Genomic DNA, 19,921 nt, shown 5'->3' with positions numbered 1-19,921 from the left:
ATTTTCTGCAGATTGAATTCACTAAGGTAGGGGAGAATTACTGATATAGGGGGGAAACTTTAATGTCAATGTAATCCATGTATTCTGATATAAGGGAGAATGCTGCAAACTCTGGTGTGAAGGGAAACTCTGATGTAAGGGGTCTCTGATCAACAGAGCCCCCATCCCCCTTTACATCAGGTTCCCCCCTTGCACTGTAAGGGGGAACCCTGCAGACTCTGATGTAAAGGGAGGACAGCAGGAACTCTGGGGGGGGGACCCTCGTGACCAGAGGCAGAAAACACCCTCTGCAGAGTGAATACACTAAGGTAAGGGGAAATTTTAATATCAATGCCAGGGTTCACAGAGTTCCGCCCTTGCACTGTAAGGGGGAAACCTGTAGACTCTGATGTAAAGGGGAACACCAGGAACTCTGATGGGGGGGGGGGTGAAGGACTCTGATGACCAGAGACCACCCTCTGCAGATTCTGGTGTGAAGGGAAGCTCTGATGTAAGGGGCCAAACCCCTCCCCCTCCTTTTACATCAGGGTCTGCAGAGTTCCCCTTGCACTGTAAGGGGGAAACCTGCAGACTCTGATGTAAAGGGGAATGCCGGGAACTCTTTCTGCAGAGTGAATACACTAAGATAAGGGGAGGGTTACTGATATAATTGGGAATTTTAATATCAGTGTACCCCCTTACCTTAGTGCAGTGTTTCTCAACTCCAGTCCTCATGGACCCCCAACAGGTCATGTTTTCAGGATTTCCCTCAGATGAAACAGCTGTGGTAATTACTAAGGCAGTGAAACTGATCAAATCACCTGTGCAAAATAATGGAAATCCTGAAAACATGAACTGTTGGGGGTCCATGAGGACTGGAATTGAGAAACACTGCCTTAGTGTATTCACTCCCCCCACAGAGACTGTGGTGACTGGCGAGGGTGGAATAACACTGTCATAATGACCTCCTCAAAAGGAGTCCACTACACTCCTCTGGGTGACTCACTTGTTCTACCTCTGCTTTTAGTCGTCATCACCACCTCAGTCTGCTCTGCACTGTCTCCTCTTCTCCACTGCTGCACCAGTCCAATCTTGTCTCCTGAATCCCGGCTCCCCCAGCCAACCCTGCTGCAATTCATAAAAGGTGCCATGACATCACCGGCCCATGATGGCCGAGCCTTGCCAGCTTCAGAACTGCACATGCACAGTTCAAAAGCTGATACGGCCATATTTTTTATGAGTGGCCGCTGTCCATAATGTACACTTAAAGACATTTTGTAAATAATGATATTTGCAATCCGTTCATAAATTTACAGACAGTTGGAAACTCTGCCCCAAAAGCATGTCTAGTCTACTGTGCAATCTTAATTGAAATGCTTGCATCTGACCCAATGGTGGACACACCCAGGGTGCTTAATGCAACTGCCAAAATGTCACTGTAGGTGCTTAGATCTTCTATTTACTCAGGAAACAACTAGGTCATGCAAGACCTGGAAATGCACAGACTGATATTTCAGGATGTATACAGAAACAAATACATTAGGTTCACGTAATCATGCTTCAGACAACTGCCTGTACATTGTCCATGCTGGACCACAAAGCTGCCTATGTACAGTTTCAAAACAAACAGTTGATTAATTTGCTGTAACACTGCGATTTACGAGTAGCTGACAACCGTGGACCCGCTCCCGACTCAAGAAAAAAATCTTAAGCTTTTTGTTCCTGTCCAGGATGGAGTAGGAAATGGATAAAAGCCATGTTGTTTGCATCTCTGCCCCAAGCTTTCTACACTATATTGCCAACAGTATTGGGATGCCTGCCTTTACACTCACATGAACTTTAATGGCATCCCAGTCTTAGTCCGTAGGGTTCAATATTGAGTTGGCCCTCCCTTTGCATCTATAACAGCTTCAGCTCTTCTGAGACGGCTGTCTACAAGGTTTAGGAGTGTGTCTATAGGAGTGTTTGACCATTCTTCCAGAAGTGCATTTGTGAGGTCAGGCACTGATGTTGGACAAGAAGGCCTGGCTCACAGTCTCTGCTCTAATGCATCCCAAAGGTGTTCTAGCAGGTTGAGGTCGGCCAGTCAAGTTCCTCCACCCCAAACTCGCTCATCCATGTCTTTATGGACCTTGCTTTGTGCACTGGTGCGCAGTCATGTTGGAACAGGAAGGGGCCATCCCCAAACTGTTCCCACAAAGTTGGGAGCATGAAATTTTCCAAAATGTCTTGGTATGCTGACACCTTAAGAGTTCCCTTCACTGGAACTAAGGGGCCAAGCACAACTGCTGAAAAACAGCCCCTCACTATAATCCCCCCTCCTCCAAACATTACACATGGTACAATGCAGTCAGGCAGTACCATTCTCTTGGCAACTCCCAAACCCAGACAAGTCCATGGGATTACCAGTCAGAGAAGCGTGATTTATCACTCCAGAGAATACATCTCCATTGCTCTAGAGTCCAGTGGAGGTGTGCTTTCCACCACTGCATCTAATGTTTTGCATTGCACTTGGTGATGTAAGGCTTGGATGCAGCTGCTTGGCCATGGAAACCCATTCCATGAAGCTGTCTACGCACTGTTGTAATCTGAAGGCCACGTGAAGTTTGGAGGTCTTTAGCTATTGACTCTGCAGACAGTTGGCGACTTTTGCGCACTGTGCGCTTCAACATACGCTGACCCCACTCATTTTACGTGACCTACCACTTCATGGCTGAGTTGCTGTTGTTCCCAGTTGCTTCCAGTTTGTTATAATACCAATAACAGATGACCGTGAAATATTTAGTAGCAAGGAAATTTCACGGATAGACATATTGCACAGGTGGCAACCTATCATGGTACCACGCTTGAATTCACTGAGCTCCTGAGAGCGACCCATTCTTTCACAAATGTTTGTAGAAGCAGTCTGCATGCCTAGGTGCTTGATTTTATACACCTGTGGCCATGGAGGTGATTGGAACACCTGAATCCAATGATTTGGAGGGGTGTCCCAATACTTTTGGTAATATAGTGTATATGTGAAAACTATGGCTGCTAACACATCCAAAAAATATACAACACAAAACCCAAATTATTGTTGGACTTTAATGGTACAAAGAGGGCAGACACATGTATAGATACATGTGTCTGCCTTCTTTGTACTAGTAAAGTCCAATAATCCAATAGTACGTAATAAACTCATATGTTCAGGGAAGCCTATCCCGCCTTCACCTGACAACTGAACTTTTAAAGCAAAACTAAACCCTCCTATTCTTTTCAGACAAGGAAGCTGCCATCTTAGCCTCTTTTCAGTCTGTAACTGCCAGAGTGCAGCACATGTGATCAGTTATGTCTACAACCATTTGATGGTTTTACAGTTTGGTTGAGGACACAAGCAAATATGACAGTTGGCGCAGGGAATGTAACTGTTTTTTGAAACCATGAAATCAATGGGTTTAGTTCCGCTTTACTTCTTCCATCAGCTCATCCCTACCAGTTATTACATTTTGTACCAGTTGCCCCACCTTGTAAGCTCTAACGAGCAGGGCCCTCCTAACCCTGTTGTCTGTAACTATACTGTCTCCCTTTGTATTGTAAAGCTCTGCACAAACTGTTGATATATAAATTGTTGGAGATACATTGTATAAATCCTGATTATTATTATTAATAATAATAATATCAGTTTTTGTGATTTGTGTCCCATTGGACAGATTTCCTTTACTTTTGGCTAATTTCATACTGGCATCCGGGGGGAAGTGGGGTAGTTCATCCATGTTTTTGACCCTTGCCCACCAGCAATGTGACATGATGAGCCAGAGGAACTCCTCGATAATGTTCACAAGACCCATTTGAGAAAAGTATGGCAAAAAGTGTAGTAGGCATATACTCACATTCATAAGGTTGCTGGATACCTGTCCTAGGGTCAAGCACATGTGGAGAATAATGCTGTCTCCATGCAGATTGTGGACAGTTGCATTCAATGCTTGTCTGGGTTTTCCAGAAATTCTTGCACCGTGCTAGGTTGCAATCAAATCTGGTGAACAATGGTAGAAAGAATAAGGTCCAAAAATGGAACCAGTTTGTGGTCAGCAGATATCCATTCAATAAAAAAAGTGCTTCCAAGTGGATTCTTAAAGAAGGTTGGTATTTATTGATTATAAAAACAGGTTAAAACACCATTGATGTGTTTTGTGGCTCTTCAGTAGCCACTTTGTTAAGAAAAAGACTGAGCTGTGTCATGGAGGTAAGTATGGGTGTTTGTTTTATTCCCATACTTCTACTTTAAGGTTCAGGCAAGCCTTAACTTAGGGGCCCTTAAAGGTTGGGAGGTCCTAACTGAAAAAAGCATACAGCTTTCTAGTAAGTAGAGGATCAGGATGATGACTTTCAAGCCTGCACCTTTTAAAAAAGGAGTAAGTAAAGGTAGACTCTGCCTATAGAAAGCATTTACACCCTTGGACATTTTAATGTTATTGTCACAGAACATTTTTCACCCTTTCTCCCTTTTTTTTTTTGTGACAGATCAATAGAAATAGACGTTCATGGCAAAGTGAAAAAAAAACAGATCTCTGAAAGGTAACTGTTTTAAGTAAAAACAAAATGAAACCATGTCAGCCTCTATTTTGGCAGGAATTGTTTACATATTGATCCATGAAATTGCAATCGACTGAAAGTTCCGTATGGTTCATGTTCAGCTGCTGAGCTATTTTGCCTTAATTCCCCAGATATGTGAATTGCTAAATCTCCCAACAGATGATTATGGTACTCAGGATGCAACTGAGATTTCATTCATTCATTTATTTTTTAAAAACCGATGTCATTCCGTATTGTAATTTGTGTGTTTGTTTAGTTACCAGGATGGCTGATATGGAAATGGACACACCAAGGAGCAAGGGGAAAGAAGATGAAAGCACAGAGACAAGGAAGGAACGGGAGAAAAAGAAACGCTCTCGGGTAAAACAACTGCTGGCTGACATTGCCAAGCAGGTGGACTTCTGGTTTGGTGATGTTAACCTTCACAAGGATCGCTTCCTGCGGGAGCAGATTGAGAAATCCAGAGATGGCTGTGAGTCCTATTGTGCAATTTGTTTATTCCCATGCCACATGTTTTGGGGATTTAAAGGATATCTAACAGTGATCAATAATCTTGCTGTAACTGCATAATTAAACAGCTAAAAAGTTCCTAAAATGTCATAACATATTTGTGGATATCTTGGTCTGTGCCTAACTGTTGCTTTAGCTGTCATACAGGGTAAATATTTATAAAAAAAATTTGAAGCTTCATGATCCTATTTTCACTCATATACATATTGAAAAATAATGCGTGCATGCAGTTGCCTTTTCAATCCCCGATAGCCTGTGCTGTGCTTCCTCTGCCACCTAGCTACATCTATCCTATCACATATTCTGGCTTGAATGTGCGCACTTTTGATAGTTACATTAGTATTCATTTATTGAATTGCACACTATCTGGAACCGTTTGGAGACTTGTTGCCAGTTTGTTTTCTCTGCCTGTAGAGAACTTGCCCAGTACATATAATATACTGTAGCTTTGTACATAGTCAGGTCCATAAATATTGGGACATTGACACAATTCTAACATTTTTGGCTCTATACACCACCACAATGGATTTGAAATGAAACAAACAAGATGTGCTTTAACTGCAGACTGTCAGCTTTAATTTGAGGGTATTTACATCCAAATCAGGTGAACGGTGTAGGAATTACAACAGTTTGCATATGTGCCTCCCACTTGTTAAGGGACCAAAAGTAATGGGACAGAATAATCATAAATCAAACTTTCACTTTTTAATACTTGGTTGCAAATCCTTTGCAGTCAATTACAGCCTGAAGTCTGGAACGCATAGACATCACCAGACGCTGGGTTTCATCCCTGGTGATGCTCTGCCAGGCCTCTACTGCAACTGTCTTCAGTTCCTGCTTGTTCTTGGGGCATTTTCCCTTCAGTTTTGTCTTCAGCAAGTGAAATGTATGCTCAATCGGATTCAGGTCAGGTGATTGACTTGGCCATTGCATAACATTCCACTTCTTTCCCTTAAAAAACTCTTTGGTTGCTTTTGCAGTATGCTTTGGGTCATTGTCCAACTGCACTGTGAAGCGACGCCAATGAGTTCTGAAGCATTTGGCTGAATATGAGCTGATAATATTGCCCGAAACACTTCAGAATTCATCCTGCTGCTTTTGTCAGCAGTCACATCATCAATAAATACAAGAGAACTAGTTCCATTGGCAGCCATACATGCCCACGCCATGACACTACCACCACCACGCTTCACTGATGAGGTGGTATGCTTAGGATCATGAGCAGTTCCTTTCCTTCTCCATACTCTTCTCTTCCCATCACTCTGGTACAAGTTGATCTCGGTCTCATCTGTCCATAGGATGTTGTTCCAGAACTGTGAAGGCTTTTTTACATGTCGTTTGGCAAACTCTAATCTGGCCTTCCTGTTTTTGAGGCTCACCAATGGTTTACATCTTGTGGTGAACCCTCTGTATTCACTCTGGTGAAGTGTTCTCTTGATCGTTGACTTTGACACACATACACCTACCTCCTGGAGAGTGTTCTTGATCTGGCCAACTGTTGTGAAGGGTGTTTTCTTCACCAGGGAAAGAATTCTTTGGTCATCCACAACAGTTGTTTTCCGTGGTCTTCCGGGTCTTTTGGTGTTCCTGAGCTCACCGGTGCATTCCTTCTTTTTAAGAATGTTCCAAACAGTTGTTTTGGCCACGCCTAATGTTTTTGCTATCTCTCTGATGGGTTTGTTTTGTTTTTTCAGCCTAATGATGGCTTGCTTCACTGATAGTGACAGCTCTTTGGATCTCATCTTGATAGTTGACAGCAACAGATTCCAAATGCAAATAGCACACTTGAAATGAACTCTGGACCTTTTATCTGCTCATTGTAATTGGGATAATGAGGGAATAACACACACCTGGCCATGGAACAGCTGAGAAGCTAATTGTCCCATTACTTTTGGTCCCTTAACAAGTGTGAGGCACATATGCAAACTGTTGTAATTCCTACACCGTTCACCTGATTTGGCTGTAAATACCCTCAAATTAAAGCTGACAGTCTGCAGTTAAAGCACATCTTGTTCGTTTCATTTCAAATCCATTGTGGTGGTGTATAGAGCCAACAATGTTAGAATTGCGTCGATGTCCCAATATTTATGGACCTGACTGTAGCAGAGAGAGGCCCATCCAAGGGACTTGATATGCCCTTCCATTTGGCCTTTTTAAAGTGTCCGTACACTGACTGTAACTGGCTTGACTCTTTTAAGGCCGGTTCACACCACAATTTCTGTGTTTCGACTGTGGTTTTGTATGTGTCGTTTATATGCTTAGGTGCATTTTGATGTGTTCTGGTGTGTTTTCCCCCTTTTTTTTTTTTTTTTTTTTTGTGCTTCATCTCAGTTGAGGACATGTGCATTTTTGATGCATTTCCTTTGTGTTCAGGTGGGGGTTTGATGCGTTTAGCAACTTTCCAGATGCGTTCTATACAGAAAAAATGTAGCATGTTCTTCTTTTGTTGACTGCACTGGCATAAACTAGGACCATTGGAATACATTGAACACTGTGCATGCATTTTTCATGATCAAAAACGCAGTGGACTGCATGTTATGTGAACCAGCCCTTAAGCTGGCTCACGTACTGGTCTTCCTGTTCTAACTTTATTCCTTAACCTCTTCATGCCTAAGGGTAAAACAGGTCTTAAAGCCTAAGCACAATTTTGCAACTTTGAAATGTGTTAGCAAAATCATACATATCATCACAACTACTTTGTGCATGCAGGTGGATTATACCTTGTTTTTTTCGGGACAAATTGGGCTTTCATTTGGTGGTAAATGGTAATGGATATCTCCCAGATTTTTTTGTTTTTTATTATCAAAGGAAAACTGACCCAAAATAGTAAAAAAAAATCTTTTTTTTTAATTTAGCTGTTTATTTCTTGCTGCTGCCATAACCAACCACCAAAGAATAATCCAAAATAATTTCTACTGCTCCTGACAATTGCAGCTATACCACATGTATACCACATGTGTATGTTAGTTGTTGTTTGTACCCATTGTACAACCCAGAAACAATAGTGTGCCTTTTTGCTTTTTTTTTTTTTTTTTTTTTTAATCCTGGCACTAACTGACACAGATTCTAATTTAAACATTTAGAAAAAAAAAAGATTCTGACAAAAATAATACTGACCTTGACCCTGACCTTGATCCAAACACTAACCATGGCACTGATCTAGGTATATTTATCTTTTTATTATTATTTTTATTTATATATATTTTTAACACACACTTTTTTTTTTCCTCTCTGAAAGGACAGAGAGAGTTACAATGTATCGCTCTCCTCCATTCAGAGAGAGAAAACAAGGAGGGTGGGCTTCACAGTGACTGACCACTGTAATAGCCAATCAGAGGCTATCACAGCAATAGGTGACCCAGAATCGGGAGTTCCGGGTCCCGATCGTGAGAACAGGACCTGAGGTTCTCAGTGACTACCCCTTGCGGCACACTCCCAGTAGAAAGACAGGTATGCAAATTAGCGGCCCCACAGAAAAAAGCCCAGTTTCGTGAGGCCACAAATTTGCTTGTGGCTGGCGTCAAGGGGTTAAGGCTGGTACAAATGGCTGAGAATCGATCTGTGTGTACAGCAGCCTGTCTGGCTTTTATCGAATGGGTATGTTTGGATTCCAAAATATGATCAGAGCTTACATCCAAACAGTGTCTGCATATAATGACGATATACTTGAATGAACACCACTAAGAAAATTTTTCTTTTCTGTTTTTTATTCAACAAGAATACAAATGGATGTAATTGTTTACTGTGGAAAATTATTTTTCACCTAAGAAACTGGTATTGCTCCCTTTAGCAGAAACTACTTTTTCTAGTGATTTTTTTTTTTTTTTTTTAAACTGCCCACCAGTCTTAATGTCAATGTGACATTTTTGACCACTTTTTCCATGCAAATTTCATGCAGTTGCAAGATATTTGCTGGTTTCTTTACATGAACTGCACATTTTGATATTGCCACACAACATTTTAATATGAGTTAAATCAGGATTTTGGTTAGGCAGTCTATAATCCACCATTTTTTTTTTTTTTTTTGAACCATTATTTGGTGATTTTGTTAGTGTGCTTTGGTTTATGATTATGTTGAAAGAGTGATTTGTGGATCAGGTTCAGTTTTTGCATAGATGACCTGACATTCTTATCAAGCACTCATAATTTACAGTTGGCTTGACTATTTCAAGCTGCCCGAACTGAAGTAGCAAAGCAACCCCATATTATACCATTTCCACCACCATTCTTCACAGTTGGTACGTTTTGTGTCCTAAAATTCCATCTTAGATTTTCAACAACCTGTTTACTATTACTGTGGCCAAACAACTCTTTAATTCTTCATTTTGAAATACATACCACATTTTTCAAGCCACGTTTGCCAATGTACCGAGGTGCCATTAAGAACCAAATATGTGATTAATACTTCTGCTCAAAGAACATTTACTGACCTCAGTGAATTTTAATTCAATACCCCTTCTTTATATCATTAATAAACAAATTGAACAGAATTAACCCCAAGACAAACCACTCATCCCAAGGGCACACCACTCGCAACTTTAGACCTTTCAGGGAATGAGTCCTTTGTCACTACTCTCTGGACATGTAACCAGTTTCCTATCCATGTACATATTATTTTCATCAACTCCAACAGGCCTTTTTTATAGATTATTGTCTAAGTTCACTTATTGAAAAAAAATAATAAATGCACACATGTTTGCAGGTAAAAGAGCCTTGCACCTGCAATCAGTGGATCGTGGCTGTAATGCTGGCCTCCTGTGCACACTGCCTAGAGCTCTCTTCTTGTGCCTCTGTACAGGCAGACATTTCCTGAGCTGTAGACATTGTGAAAAAACTATGGGTATGCTTATCCACTTGCCTGCAGTTCATTCAAACTGCAGATCTGTCTGCCGTGGTGGTGAACGGAACTTGTCGTTTTTTCATTCACTGATTCCTGTGAATGATACACAGTTGTGCAGGCAGAGCCCCTGCACATCTACGCTGCTTTTAAATTGTGACAAGTGAGGGGAGAAGAACCCCACCCACTGTAACAGTTGGGAATAAGGGGGTGAGCTGTGGATGCTGCCTAATGACCCTAAATATAGATGACATGTTACTAAATCATTTAAACATTTATTATTATTATACAGCGCCAACAGTTTGCTCAGCACTTTACAATATAGAGGAAGACCGTAAAGTTACAATACAATAAAATACAAGAGGATTAAGAGGGCATTGTTCATAAGAGCTTACAATCAAATGGAGTGGGGCAAGTGGTACAAAAGGTTACAACTGTGGGGGATGAGCTGATGGAAGTGATGTTTAAATGTAGGTGTGATGGGCTTCCCTGAAGAGAGGAGTTTTCAGGGATCACCCAAAGGCAACCATTGTAGGGGATAGCCAGACAGATCGAGGTAGAGCGTTCCAGAGGATGGTAGAGGCTCTGGCGAAGACCTGGAGACGAGCATGGGAGGAGGAGACATAGAGCTTGAGAGCAGGAGATCATGAGAGGAGCGGGGAGAATGGTTTGGGTGATATTTGGAGACTGGTGATATAGCTCGGGGCAGAGTTGTGAATAGCTTTGTTAATTTGCTGGGCAATCAGAAGCCAGTGCAGGGATTGGCAGAAAGGGGCAGCGGACACTGAGCGGTTGGTAAGGTAGGTAAGTCTGGCAGCAGTGTGCATAATAAAATGTTTATCTTGATTTTATTAAAACATTTGATAATGTACCGCATAAACTACATCCACTGAGCTTCCATCATCTCACTTGATAGTATGCCAGATTACGGTAATTTACAGACTACACAGTCATCTTAAATTATTCCATCAGAAGCAAACTTTCTGAAAAATGGTGAATTTTCATCTATATGTTACTTTTTTACATTCCTCGTTATATGAAAATTGTTTCTAAAATGTACCAAACAGGATTAAACTAATAGAACACATAGATAATTATGAACACTGCAATAATAGTATGTCTTCTATAATTGTTTTTTTTTCCAGTTATTGATATTTCTCTACTGGCCTCATTTAATAAGATGAAGAAACTGACTACAGATACTAAACTTATTGCCAGAGCTGTCAAGAATTCTTTAGTTGTGGAGGTGAGTAGGTTTCTTATAACTAATTCATGTCCTGAAAGAGACATTGGGGTTGATTTACTAAAGACAAATAGACTGTGCATTTTGCTAGTGAAGTTGCTCCAGAGCTTCGTAAATGAGATGAAGCTTATTTTTGTAAAGAATACCCAATCACATACAAGAAAAAAAAAAAACAGCATTTGTGCTTGTATATGATTCGGCAATGGAAGTCAGCAGTTTTTCCCCTCATTTACTAAGCTCTGCTGCAACTGCACTTTCAAATTGCACAGTCTATTTGCCTTTTATAAATTCACCCCACTGTCACCATTGGCAGCATTACCCAGTGAAACAGGTATGGGGGAACACGTGACCTAGCCAATGGCTAGACCTGACCATTATTACATGACCCTCTCCTCCCATCATCTGACCCCAGCTGAACCAGGGATTTTAATGCTAACTAGTAAGGTGTGTGTATAACTGGTTTGGGATGGGATCTTACATGGGTAACTTGACAGTATTTCTGTAAACATATGTGTCTTAACAGTATATAACACTGCTACTTATAATCTGATTTTCTGCAATGTATTCCAGGACAATAGAAAACTTGGGGTGTTCTTATATGCATGTACAGACTATCTCCTTTGGTTGCCAGTTCTGGCCTTCCCTTCCTTACATGCCTCATTACTGGTTGGGGAGGCTGGTTGCTGTTTGTAAATCATACTGCCCCAGATTTTATGGTATCCCAGCAAGCACAGAGGTGCTTGCTAAGCATAGCACATGGCCATTTTATACACTCACCAGCCACTATACACCTGTTCAATTGCTCAGTAAAGCAAATTGCTAATCAGCCAATCACATGGCAGAAACTCACTGCATGTAGGCATCTAGATATGGTGAAAACGACTTGCTGAAGTTCAAACTGAGCATCAGAATGGGGATTTAAGTGACTTTGAATGTGGCATGGTTGTTGGTGCCTGATGGGCTGGTCTGAGTATTTTTAAAAAACTGCTGATCTACTGGGATTTTCACACACAACCATCCCTAGGGTTTACAGAGAATGGTCCAAAAAAAAAGAAAATGTCCAGTGAGTAGCAATTGTGTACATGGATATACCTTATTGATGTCGGAGGAGAATGGGCATTTGATTTCAGCTGCAACATTCAGATGGTAGAGTCAGAATTTGGCATAAACAACATGAAAGCACGGATCCATCCTGCCTTGTATCAACAGTAAAGGCTGGTGGTGGTAGTGGTGTAATGGTGTGGTGGGTATTTTCCTGGAACTAGCATGGTGTACCCGTGAGTGTATGTATTTGAAATGCAAAGATACCATCCAAACAAAAGCAGATCTAATTCTTTTTTTCTTTTCAAGATGAATTTAGAAAATACAAAAATCAGGAGAAGGCTTCCACTTGGGGACAAACCTGAGGATGTGGATGACCGTACTGTATATGCAGTAAGTGGTTCCAACTCTTCTACTTTTAAAGAGTATATGGTTATTGATAATTTTGTTTTATATATTCATATTGAAGTGGGAACTAAGTAAATTGTGTACAGCAATACACAAGGACATAGACCATGGTGGTCAACTTTCTTGATATGGGGGCCTCAAATGCGGTCCTCAGCATCATCAAAGGGCTGTACATAAAATTCAGTGAATATTCAGTATCAGAGACACAGCACAGGAAATCGTCAAAGACAATGGGCATGATACAAGAGATGGTCAGAGACTGGTGGCAGGAGACCAGAGATGGTCAGAGACTGGTGGCAGGATACCAGAGATGGTCAGAGACTGGTGGCAGGATGCCAGAGATGGTCAGAGACTGGTGGCAGGATACCAGAGACGGTCAGAGACTGGTGGCAGGATGCCAGAGACGGTCAGAGACTGGTGGCAGGATGCCAGAGACGGTCAGAGACTGGTGGCAGGATGCCAGAGACGGTCAGAGACTGGTGGCAGGATGCCAGAGACGGTCAGAGACTGGTGGCAGGATGCCAGAGACGGTCAGAGACTGGTGGCAGGATGCCAGAGACGGTCAGAGACTGGTGGCAGGATGCCAGAGACGGTCAGAGACTGGTGGCAGGATGCCAGAGACGGTCAGAGACTGGTGGCAGGATGCCAAAGACGGCCAGAGACTGGTGACGGATACCAGAGATGGCCAGAGACTGTAAGTAACTGTCCTGTCTGTAGCATTTTTTGTACTATATATATTTCACATGACATCGCAATAATTTGTTGCATGATTTGGCATGGTTGGCACAACAACACCTAGAAGTGTAATGACATTGTTCATTTAGCACATGGAAAATGTGCTGATATTCACACAACATAATTGGCATATTTCCCTTTTGTTAAACCCCCCAATGTCTAATAGTACTGTACTGTGGGGAGGGGGGGGATCTCTGTACTGGGGTGGGGGGGGAGTAATGTTTGGTTATACACTGGTCTGTGTTACCCACTCCTGCTCCCTGTGGGATGCACAGTCCTGTGCCCTAAGTGGTATTCCTTCCTGAGTCCTTTACTTTGTGCATTACGCATTCCTGAACCTTAAACAATATGCTGTTTTGAGCTTTGACCACACCCACAATTTGATGGGGGGGGGGTGGAAATGAGTGAGTATCTGCACCTATTCTCTGATAGAAAAAAGCCCTAATACTAAATTATCGTTTAAGATAGATCACAGGTCTCCAAATTATGGCCTGTTGCTCAGTCCAATGGAACAGATGCAAATTATTACTCATGCTGACTACCAGCTACCAGTGCTAGTGAATTTATTAGTCCTACTCGGCACCCAAAGCAAGGATTTTTTTGCCCCCACTGACCACCATTGCAGAGGTTTTTTTGTCAGGGCATTTCTAACCCCACTGACACAAGATACAGGGGCATTTTTTTTTTTACAAACGCTGTCCACCAACAAAAGGCATATTTTACTCCCACTGATGCAAGGGTATTTAATACTCCCACTATCTGTGTGTGGGCTTTTTTACTCCCATTAACCTTCCAACGTTTTACTTTGGCAGCTGTATTTTCAGTTCTTTAGACACTTCTTTGGCTGAACATTAAATTAAATCTCAGTAAATTCCATATGCACCATGGTCTATAAAAGACAAACAAGTGATATTTTCCAGAAGAAAGTGTGATTTACAAGGCCAGTGCAATTTTTGCATTCTCAGAGTTATAGAAAATGAGGCTGCTGGCTATTGATGAAATGTAAAGAACAGAGGTATACCGCTCAGGCAAACAATCCAGATCAATCCACAACAGGTGCAGGCTGTGGCTCGCTATAGAAAAAATAAAAAAAGTCAGCAGCTACAAATCCTGTAGCTGCTAACTTTTAATAAATGGACACTTACCTGTCCAAGGATCCAGCGCTGCTCTCAAACAGCCTAGTTCTTCACTAGTCTCCGGGTTCCCGGAACCAGCATCCTACTTTCGGCTTCACAGTCAGCTGCCCACTGTGCATGTTCGAGCTGCTCTGGTCCAGCAGTCTTCTAGGACCAGTAACTTGTCCCAGAAGACTGCGGGGAGGGAGGGGGGGGAAAAGAACTTCTGCTTGGATCGCCTTGGAAGGGGGGGGGGATGCAAAATGACATGCCAAGTTAGGTAGAGGAGGGGTGAGGTTGTCTTTTGGGTGGAGCTCTGCTTTGATGTCTCTATTGTATGTAAAGTATTTGGTTGTAAACCTCAGACATGAAATATGAACAAAGCATATCCCCTTATGGTGTGTACTTAACTCAATTCAGAGTACTAATTGTCATTTCTGTCTGCTGCCTCCTTCATCTACTATCAGCATGAGTCACTTCTGAGGAGTTTTCTTGACACCAAGTGAAAAATGATGGCGGGAGGGAGCTCCAGTAGATTGACAGGCTCTGCTCTGTTTCTGTGAGCAGTGTGAAGGGGCTGTGTCCCTTCCCTTCAACCAGCTCTCAGAGCTTTTGTGCAGTGTGCAGTTGCAGCTCCCCACCCTCTACTTTTTAGTGAGAGGTCCTGTATAAACTCTGCACTTTGAAAGGATGTAGAGGAAAGACGGCTGCAGATAAACAGATACAACCTTGCTTAGGAGTATTTGTTTAATTTCTGTGTCACCTGAGGCCAGTCACTTCACTGGGTATATGTGAGGGTTTATAACCACTTTAAAGCGAAGCTACACCCAAAAGAGGAAGTTCCGCTTTAAGTCTTTGTCCCCTGCTCTCCATGAAGGATTGGCACCTTTGGGGGGGGGGGGGGGGCTTGCAAGTACCCAAATTTGACAGGTACCCGCTCCCACTTCCGCTGCGATTGCCTAAGGCGATCGGAAGCAGAAGTTGTTCACCCCCCTCCCCCCTTTGCTCCCCGTAGTCTACTGGGACATGTGAGAGGTCCCGGAAGACTACGGAGCCATTCACAAAGCGCAGCGCTTCTCACGCATGTGCGGTGGGCACCCGGCCGTGGTGAGGACACCGCTGGACCAAGGGACAGGTAAGTGGCTGTATTTTAAAAGTCAGCAGCTACAGTTTTTGTAGCTGCTGCCTTTTTCATTTTTTTTCAGCTGGACTCCGCTTTAAGTAGTTTGTAAACCCAACAACAAAAATGTAATATATTGAAGGTTACCAATCCTTAGATGTGGTGGCTGCATTTGTTTTTTTTTTGTTTTTTTTTGTCCTTTTACTTTTCACATTGTGATCCTGCAAATTTCACAACTCTAGCGACCGTGCTCATTCACTGTACTGTATTTGTTTGGCAACCATGTCACACTATACAAACCTGTCTTCCTCTTCATCTCCATTACTTAGGGGGTGGGGGAATTAGTAGTTCAGAGGATTGCTTGGAAATAAAATAACCCTCCATTTCATATTTGCCAAGGCCAGATCAATGGGTATAAAATTAAAACAAATTCAAATCCAAGGGCTGGTAAGCTGCCATTGCCATCAAGTATATTTCAAACTGTTCCTACTGTTTTACTTGGTTTTGCTGAATACTAGTTTGTTTTCATGTGTTGCTTTCTATTCTCAGGAACTACTTCCCAAGAATGTTACCCACAGCTGGATTGATCGTGTTTTTGGTAAATGTGGAACGGTTGTCTATATCAGCATTCCCAGATACAAATCCACAGGTGACCCAAAAGGATTTGCATTTATTGAGTTTGAGAATCAAGTACAGGCTGCTAAAGCCATTGAGGTAATGCTTCTCCTTTTATTAGATCTTGCTTTGTCAATTAATTAGCTCCCTCAACAGTGAGAATTAACTCCCTCAACAGTAAATAAATCTGGCACATATTAGTCAGCAAAACCTGCTGTTTTTCTTTTTTCCCTAAGTAAGTGGCTTCCGGTGTGAGTATGATCCTTACCAGAAATGCCAACAAATGCTGCTGCTCGGGAATAGCATGCAACCATGCCTTCTCCTAATTGTTGACTTCTCAGCTTTGCTAGAGTAGTAAATCCCATACGTGTACACAAATCAAGTCCATGAAAAGAGTAGAATGCAGAGAGGCTTTATTTCAAAAAGCATATACAGCCCCTTTTGTCTTTTAAGGAATTGAGTGACATGGTAAATTTGATTGGAAATATTAAAGCTGAACTCCAGCCTTAATTTCAGTCTTGCACAGATTTACAGGCTCCTCTCCTGCATTGAAATTGCTTACTGTGATTTCACTGCACACTGTGAGCTTTTCACAATGTGCATTAAAAACTGCAGCAAGTCAGACAAAACCTGCCTCATTTCTTTTCTAGAGGACATCCAGCATCATCTAGCTTTTTTTTCTCTCCAGCCTGACTGTCCTTGACCCACCTTTTTTATTTACTGGATTTTGGTTCTTTCAATCATAGAGGCTCATCATCATATGTGGGTATTGCCTATGAAACCTGCGTGCAAAAACAGCCTGCCCTGGGATATCCATCTCATTTGATGTTTACGTGGCTGCTCCCAAGAACCTGATCACTGCCTACATCAGGGCTGAAGGCTCTTAAAAGACATACTGAAGGAGGGCACTGTGATATTTTCTATGTAGAACACTGCTGCCTCACGCTGCCCCCCCCCCACCTGCCATAATCTGCCTACATTGCATAGGTGAGCACAGAGACAGGTATTCTTTGATAACTTAATTCAGGGCTTGACAAATATTCTTTTAATCTAGGAGCCAGCTAAAAAATTGGGGGCCAGGCGGGGGGCAGCTGGACAGGGGGAAGTGTCACGAGAGGAGACAGCAGGACAGGAGGGGGAAGTGTCACGAGAGGGGGGGGAAGTCACGGGAGGGGGACAGGTAGGGGGCACACCCTGGGAAGCACCAGTCCTCCCAGATCTCACCTGTCCAGAAGCAGCTCCTCCAGATGGTGTCAGTGGAGAGGATCTGATGCCAGGATGGGTAGTTGAGCCTCTGTCCCCTTGGTTGTGGTCGGTGGGGGTGCTCAGCGCTGTGCTGGAGGTGGGGCTCTCAGTTTTAACACAGGTGGCAGGACTTTGTGGCCTCGGTGACTCCCGTCTGCATGTTGTGCTCTTCCAGGGGGGAGCCGCATGTGTTGTCTGTCACTTTGATGTCGGCCTTGGCGGGCTCCGGTGTGCGGCGCTGCATCCGCATCAGTGGTGTGGATGGGGCAGTCACTGCGGGGGGCCACATCCTCCACTCCATGGGCTTTCCGGGGAGGGGGTTGTCTGTGTGTGGTGGTGTCAGGCTTACAGTGTCATCTGGGGGGGCTGGCTTTCGTGGGGCTGTACGGGGAGTTCGGGGGGGGTTCTTTGCCTGGGAGAGGTGTGCACTCTGTGCACGGGGAGGGATGGGGGGACTTCAAGGGCTCCACTTTGTGAGGTTTGGGGAGAGGAGCCGGACAAAGACGCTGAATAGGGGAGTGTAGGACAGTGTGGGCTGGCGGGGGCCCTGGCACCAGGACGCGGTTTATGTGGCGACTCGTCGCCTGGGATTGTTGAGCCCTGGCTAAATTTGCATGTTCATCATGTTCCTTAAAATGGAGCATACATTCCACATTAAAAATTATGTTTGCCAAATTAGTGTGTGCTGGAAATTGCCTCTAGCATTGTTCCTGTTTCTTTTGCTATTTTGCTGAAGCCCAGGGTCTCCGAACAACAGTATATCAGTGGAATTAAACCCATTTATTTACCGGTTTCAAAAAACAGTTACATTCCTGGAATGCGGGAATTGCTAACTGTCACCTTTGCTTGTATCCTCAACCAAACTGTCAAACCATCAAATGACTGGTGTTAAAACTGATCATATGTTCATCACCATGGCAGTTGCAGATCAAACAGAAGCAGCTTCATTGGCTGGAAAGGATAGGAGGGTTTTATTCTGCTTTAAGGCTGTCAGCAGATCGACCTCTACTTAATTTTCTGACTAAAGTTCCACTTTAAACTTCAGCTTTTGAAAAAAAAAAAGAATCTTATAGCACTAGAAATTTTAGAACTGTATTATAGCATACATCCAGTATCACATTTTTGTAACTGTTAACTTTTTAAATCCCTTACCCTTCTTTTCTATGTATAAATGCCATAGACTGTTAGTGAGATTTTTGTTACCAATCAGAACTGGTTAGCTGTCTGTGAAACCTTCTGGTGTCTAATACTGAGAAAATTGACTTGACATAGCCATTAAAGACAGTTCATCATCATTTAGCGTCTAGAGAAGTGACTGTAAAAATAACTCCACAGCTGCAGCTCAAAGTCACTGTTATTTTGACTCCATGGCCCAATCACCCTTGTCAGTTTTTCATAGGGAAAATGCATTTCAGATAGAACTCTCATTCATACTTAGTTGGGCAAATTATATCTATGTGATGCTTCTTAAAATATTTAGGGGCCCTTCAGTCCCATGTACATGCAGTAACACATTTTTTTATGTTTGTAATTGCATGAAGAGTCCCTGATCTGCAGGTTACATGGCTGCACCCACAGATATCCTTACATATTTAAACCCAGGAGTGTTCAGAGTTGAGCAATTCCTTGCTCATTCCACCTTCCCATTCCCTGGTCTCCCACCACTTTCATTCCTGAATGCTCATGCAGGGGTCCCATATCATAGTTTATGCACAATACATTTTGGAATTGTTGAATGTTAGCAGCAAAATATTCATATTATGTGAAAATATCACCTAATTGTGACCAGGTTAAGGAATGAAATAGTATGAATGCTGGTATAATTCATAGTCTACTGTCATAGGTTGTTGTGGTTTATTTCATTTTAATGTTACATAGAAAGTTGTTTTTTATTTTTTGCTTTTTTGTTTTTTTAATAAACCTCATGCCAGACTGTCCACTATCTTCCTGACCTTCTTTTGTATTTTTTTTTTCTGTAGCACCTGAATAATCCTCCAGAGGAAGCACCAAGGAAAGCTGGGATTTTCCCCAGGACTGTAAAGAACAAGTACGTTCCGGAGTTAAGAGTCTCTGAATCACGGGAGCTTGGTATGAGCTCAGTTTTGTATATGTGTGTTGTATTAGTCATCTCTGTTCATTATCAAGCGTTAGCTTTGTTCCCAGTTCTCTTTGAACTAAAGAACAACCCCCCTCACCCATGTTATGGAGAGGTGGTGGTGTTCTGTAGTTCTAATATATTTTCTGTCCTAGGGTGATAGCGCTTCTTCTCCATACATACAATACCTTGAGTGAGCATAGTCACCCTGGAACAGAGAGTGTTCCTGGCAAGATCACCAGGGAAAAAAGAAAACTAATTCTGACACCACAGCTAAGGACTGATAAACTGCAGTATATTGATTCCTTATCCTCCATTGAGGCAAACAGGAATTCTTATTTTTTTTTTGTCTTTTTGAATGATATTGTCCTCTACAGGAGAAATGGTGACAAAAAAGGTAGTTGAC

General features: G+C 42.5%; 1 protein-coding gene across 4 annotated transcripts in view; it reads left to right on the top strand.

Annotated features, from left to right (window-relative positions):
* Positions 1-19,921, top strand: part of LARP7 (La ribonucleoprotein 7, transcriptional regulator) — a 59,349-nt gene that overhangs the window by 727 nt on the left and 38,701 nt on the right. For 2 of the 4 annotated variants that reach the window (XM_089691843.1, XM_089691844.1), the window contains exons 2-7: positions 4,480-4,533; positions 4,808-5,023; positions 11,044-11,144; positions 12,492-12,575; positions 16,110-16,274; positions 19,400-19,508. In XM_089691843.1, the coding sequence (XP_089547969.1) occupies positions 4,816-5,023; positions 11,044-11,144; positions 12,492-12,575; positions 16,110-16,274; positions 19,400-19,508 (667 nt within the window). In that variant the 5' untranslated portion in view covers positions 4,480-4,533; positions 4,808-4,815. The remainder of the gene's footprint in view (positions 1-4,479; positions 4,534-4,807; positions 5,024-11,043; positions 11,145-12,491; positions 12,576-16,109; positions 16,275-19,399; positions 19,509-19,921) is intronic. The other 2 variants (XM_089691845.1, XM_089691842.1) reach the window with 1 other exon arrangement.

The sequence above is a fragment of the Staurois parvus genome, unplaced genomic scaffold (genome assembly GCF_062004578.1).
Source record: "Staurois parvus isolate SC_StPar_1 unplaced genomic scaffold, SC_StPar_1.0 ptg000572l, whole genome shotgun sequence".
NCBI classification, from domain to species: domain Eukaryota; kingdom Metazoa; phylum Chordata; class Amphibia; order Anura; family Ranidae; genus Staurois; species Staurois parvus.
Note: the sequence above shows the minus strand (reverse complement) of the source record. Positions and strands in the feature narration are given on the sequence as shown.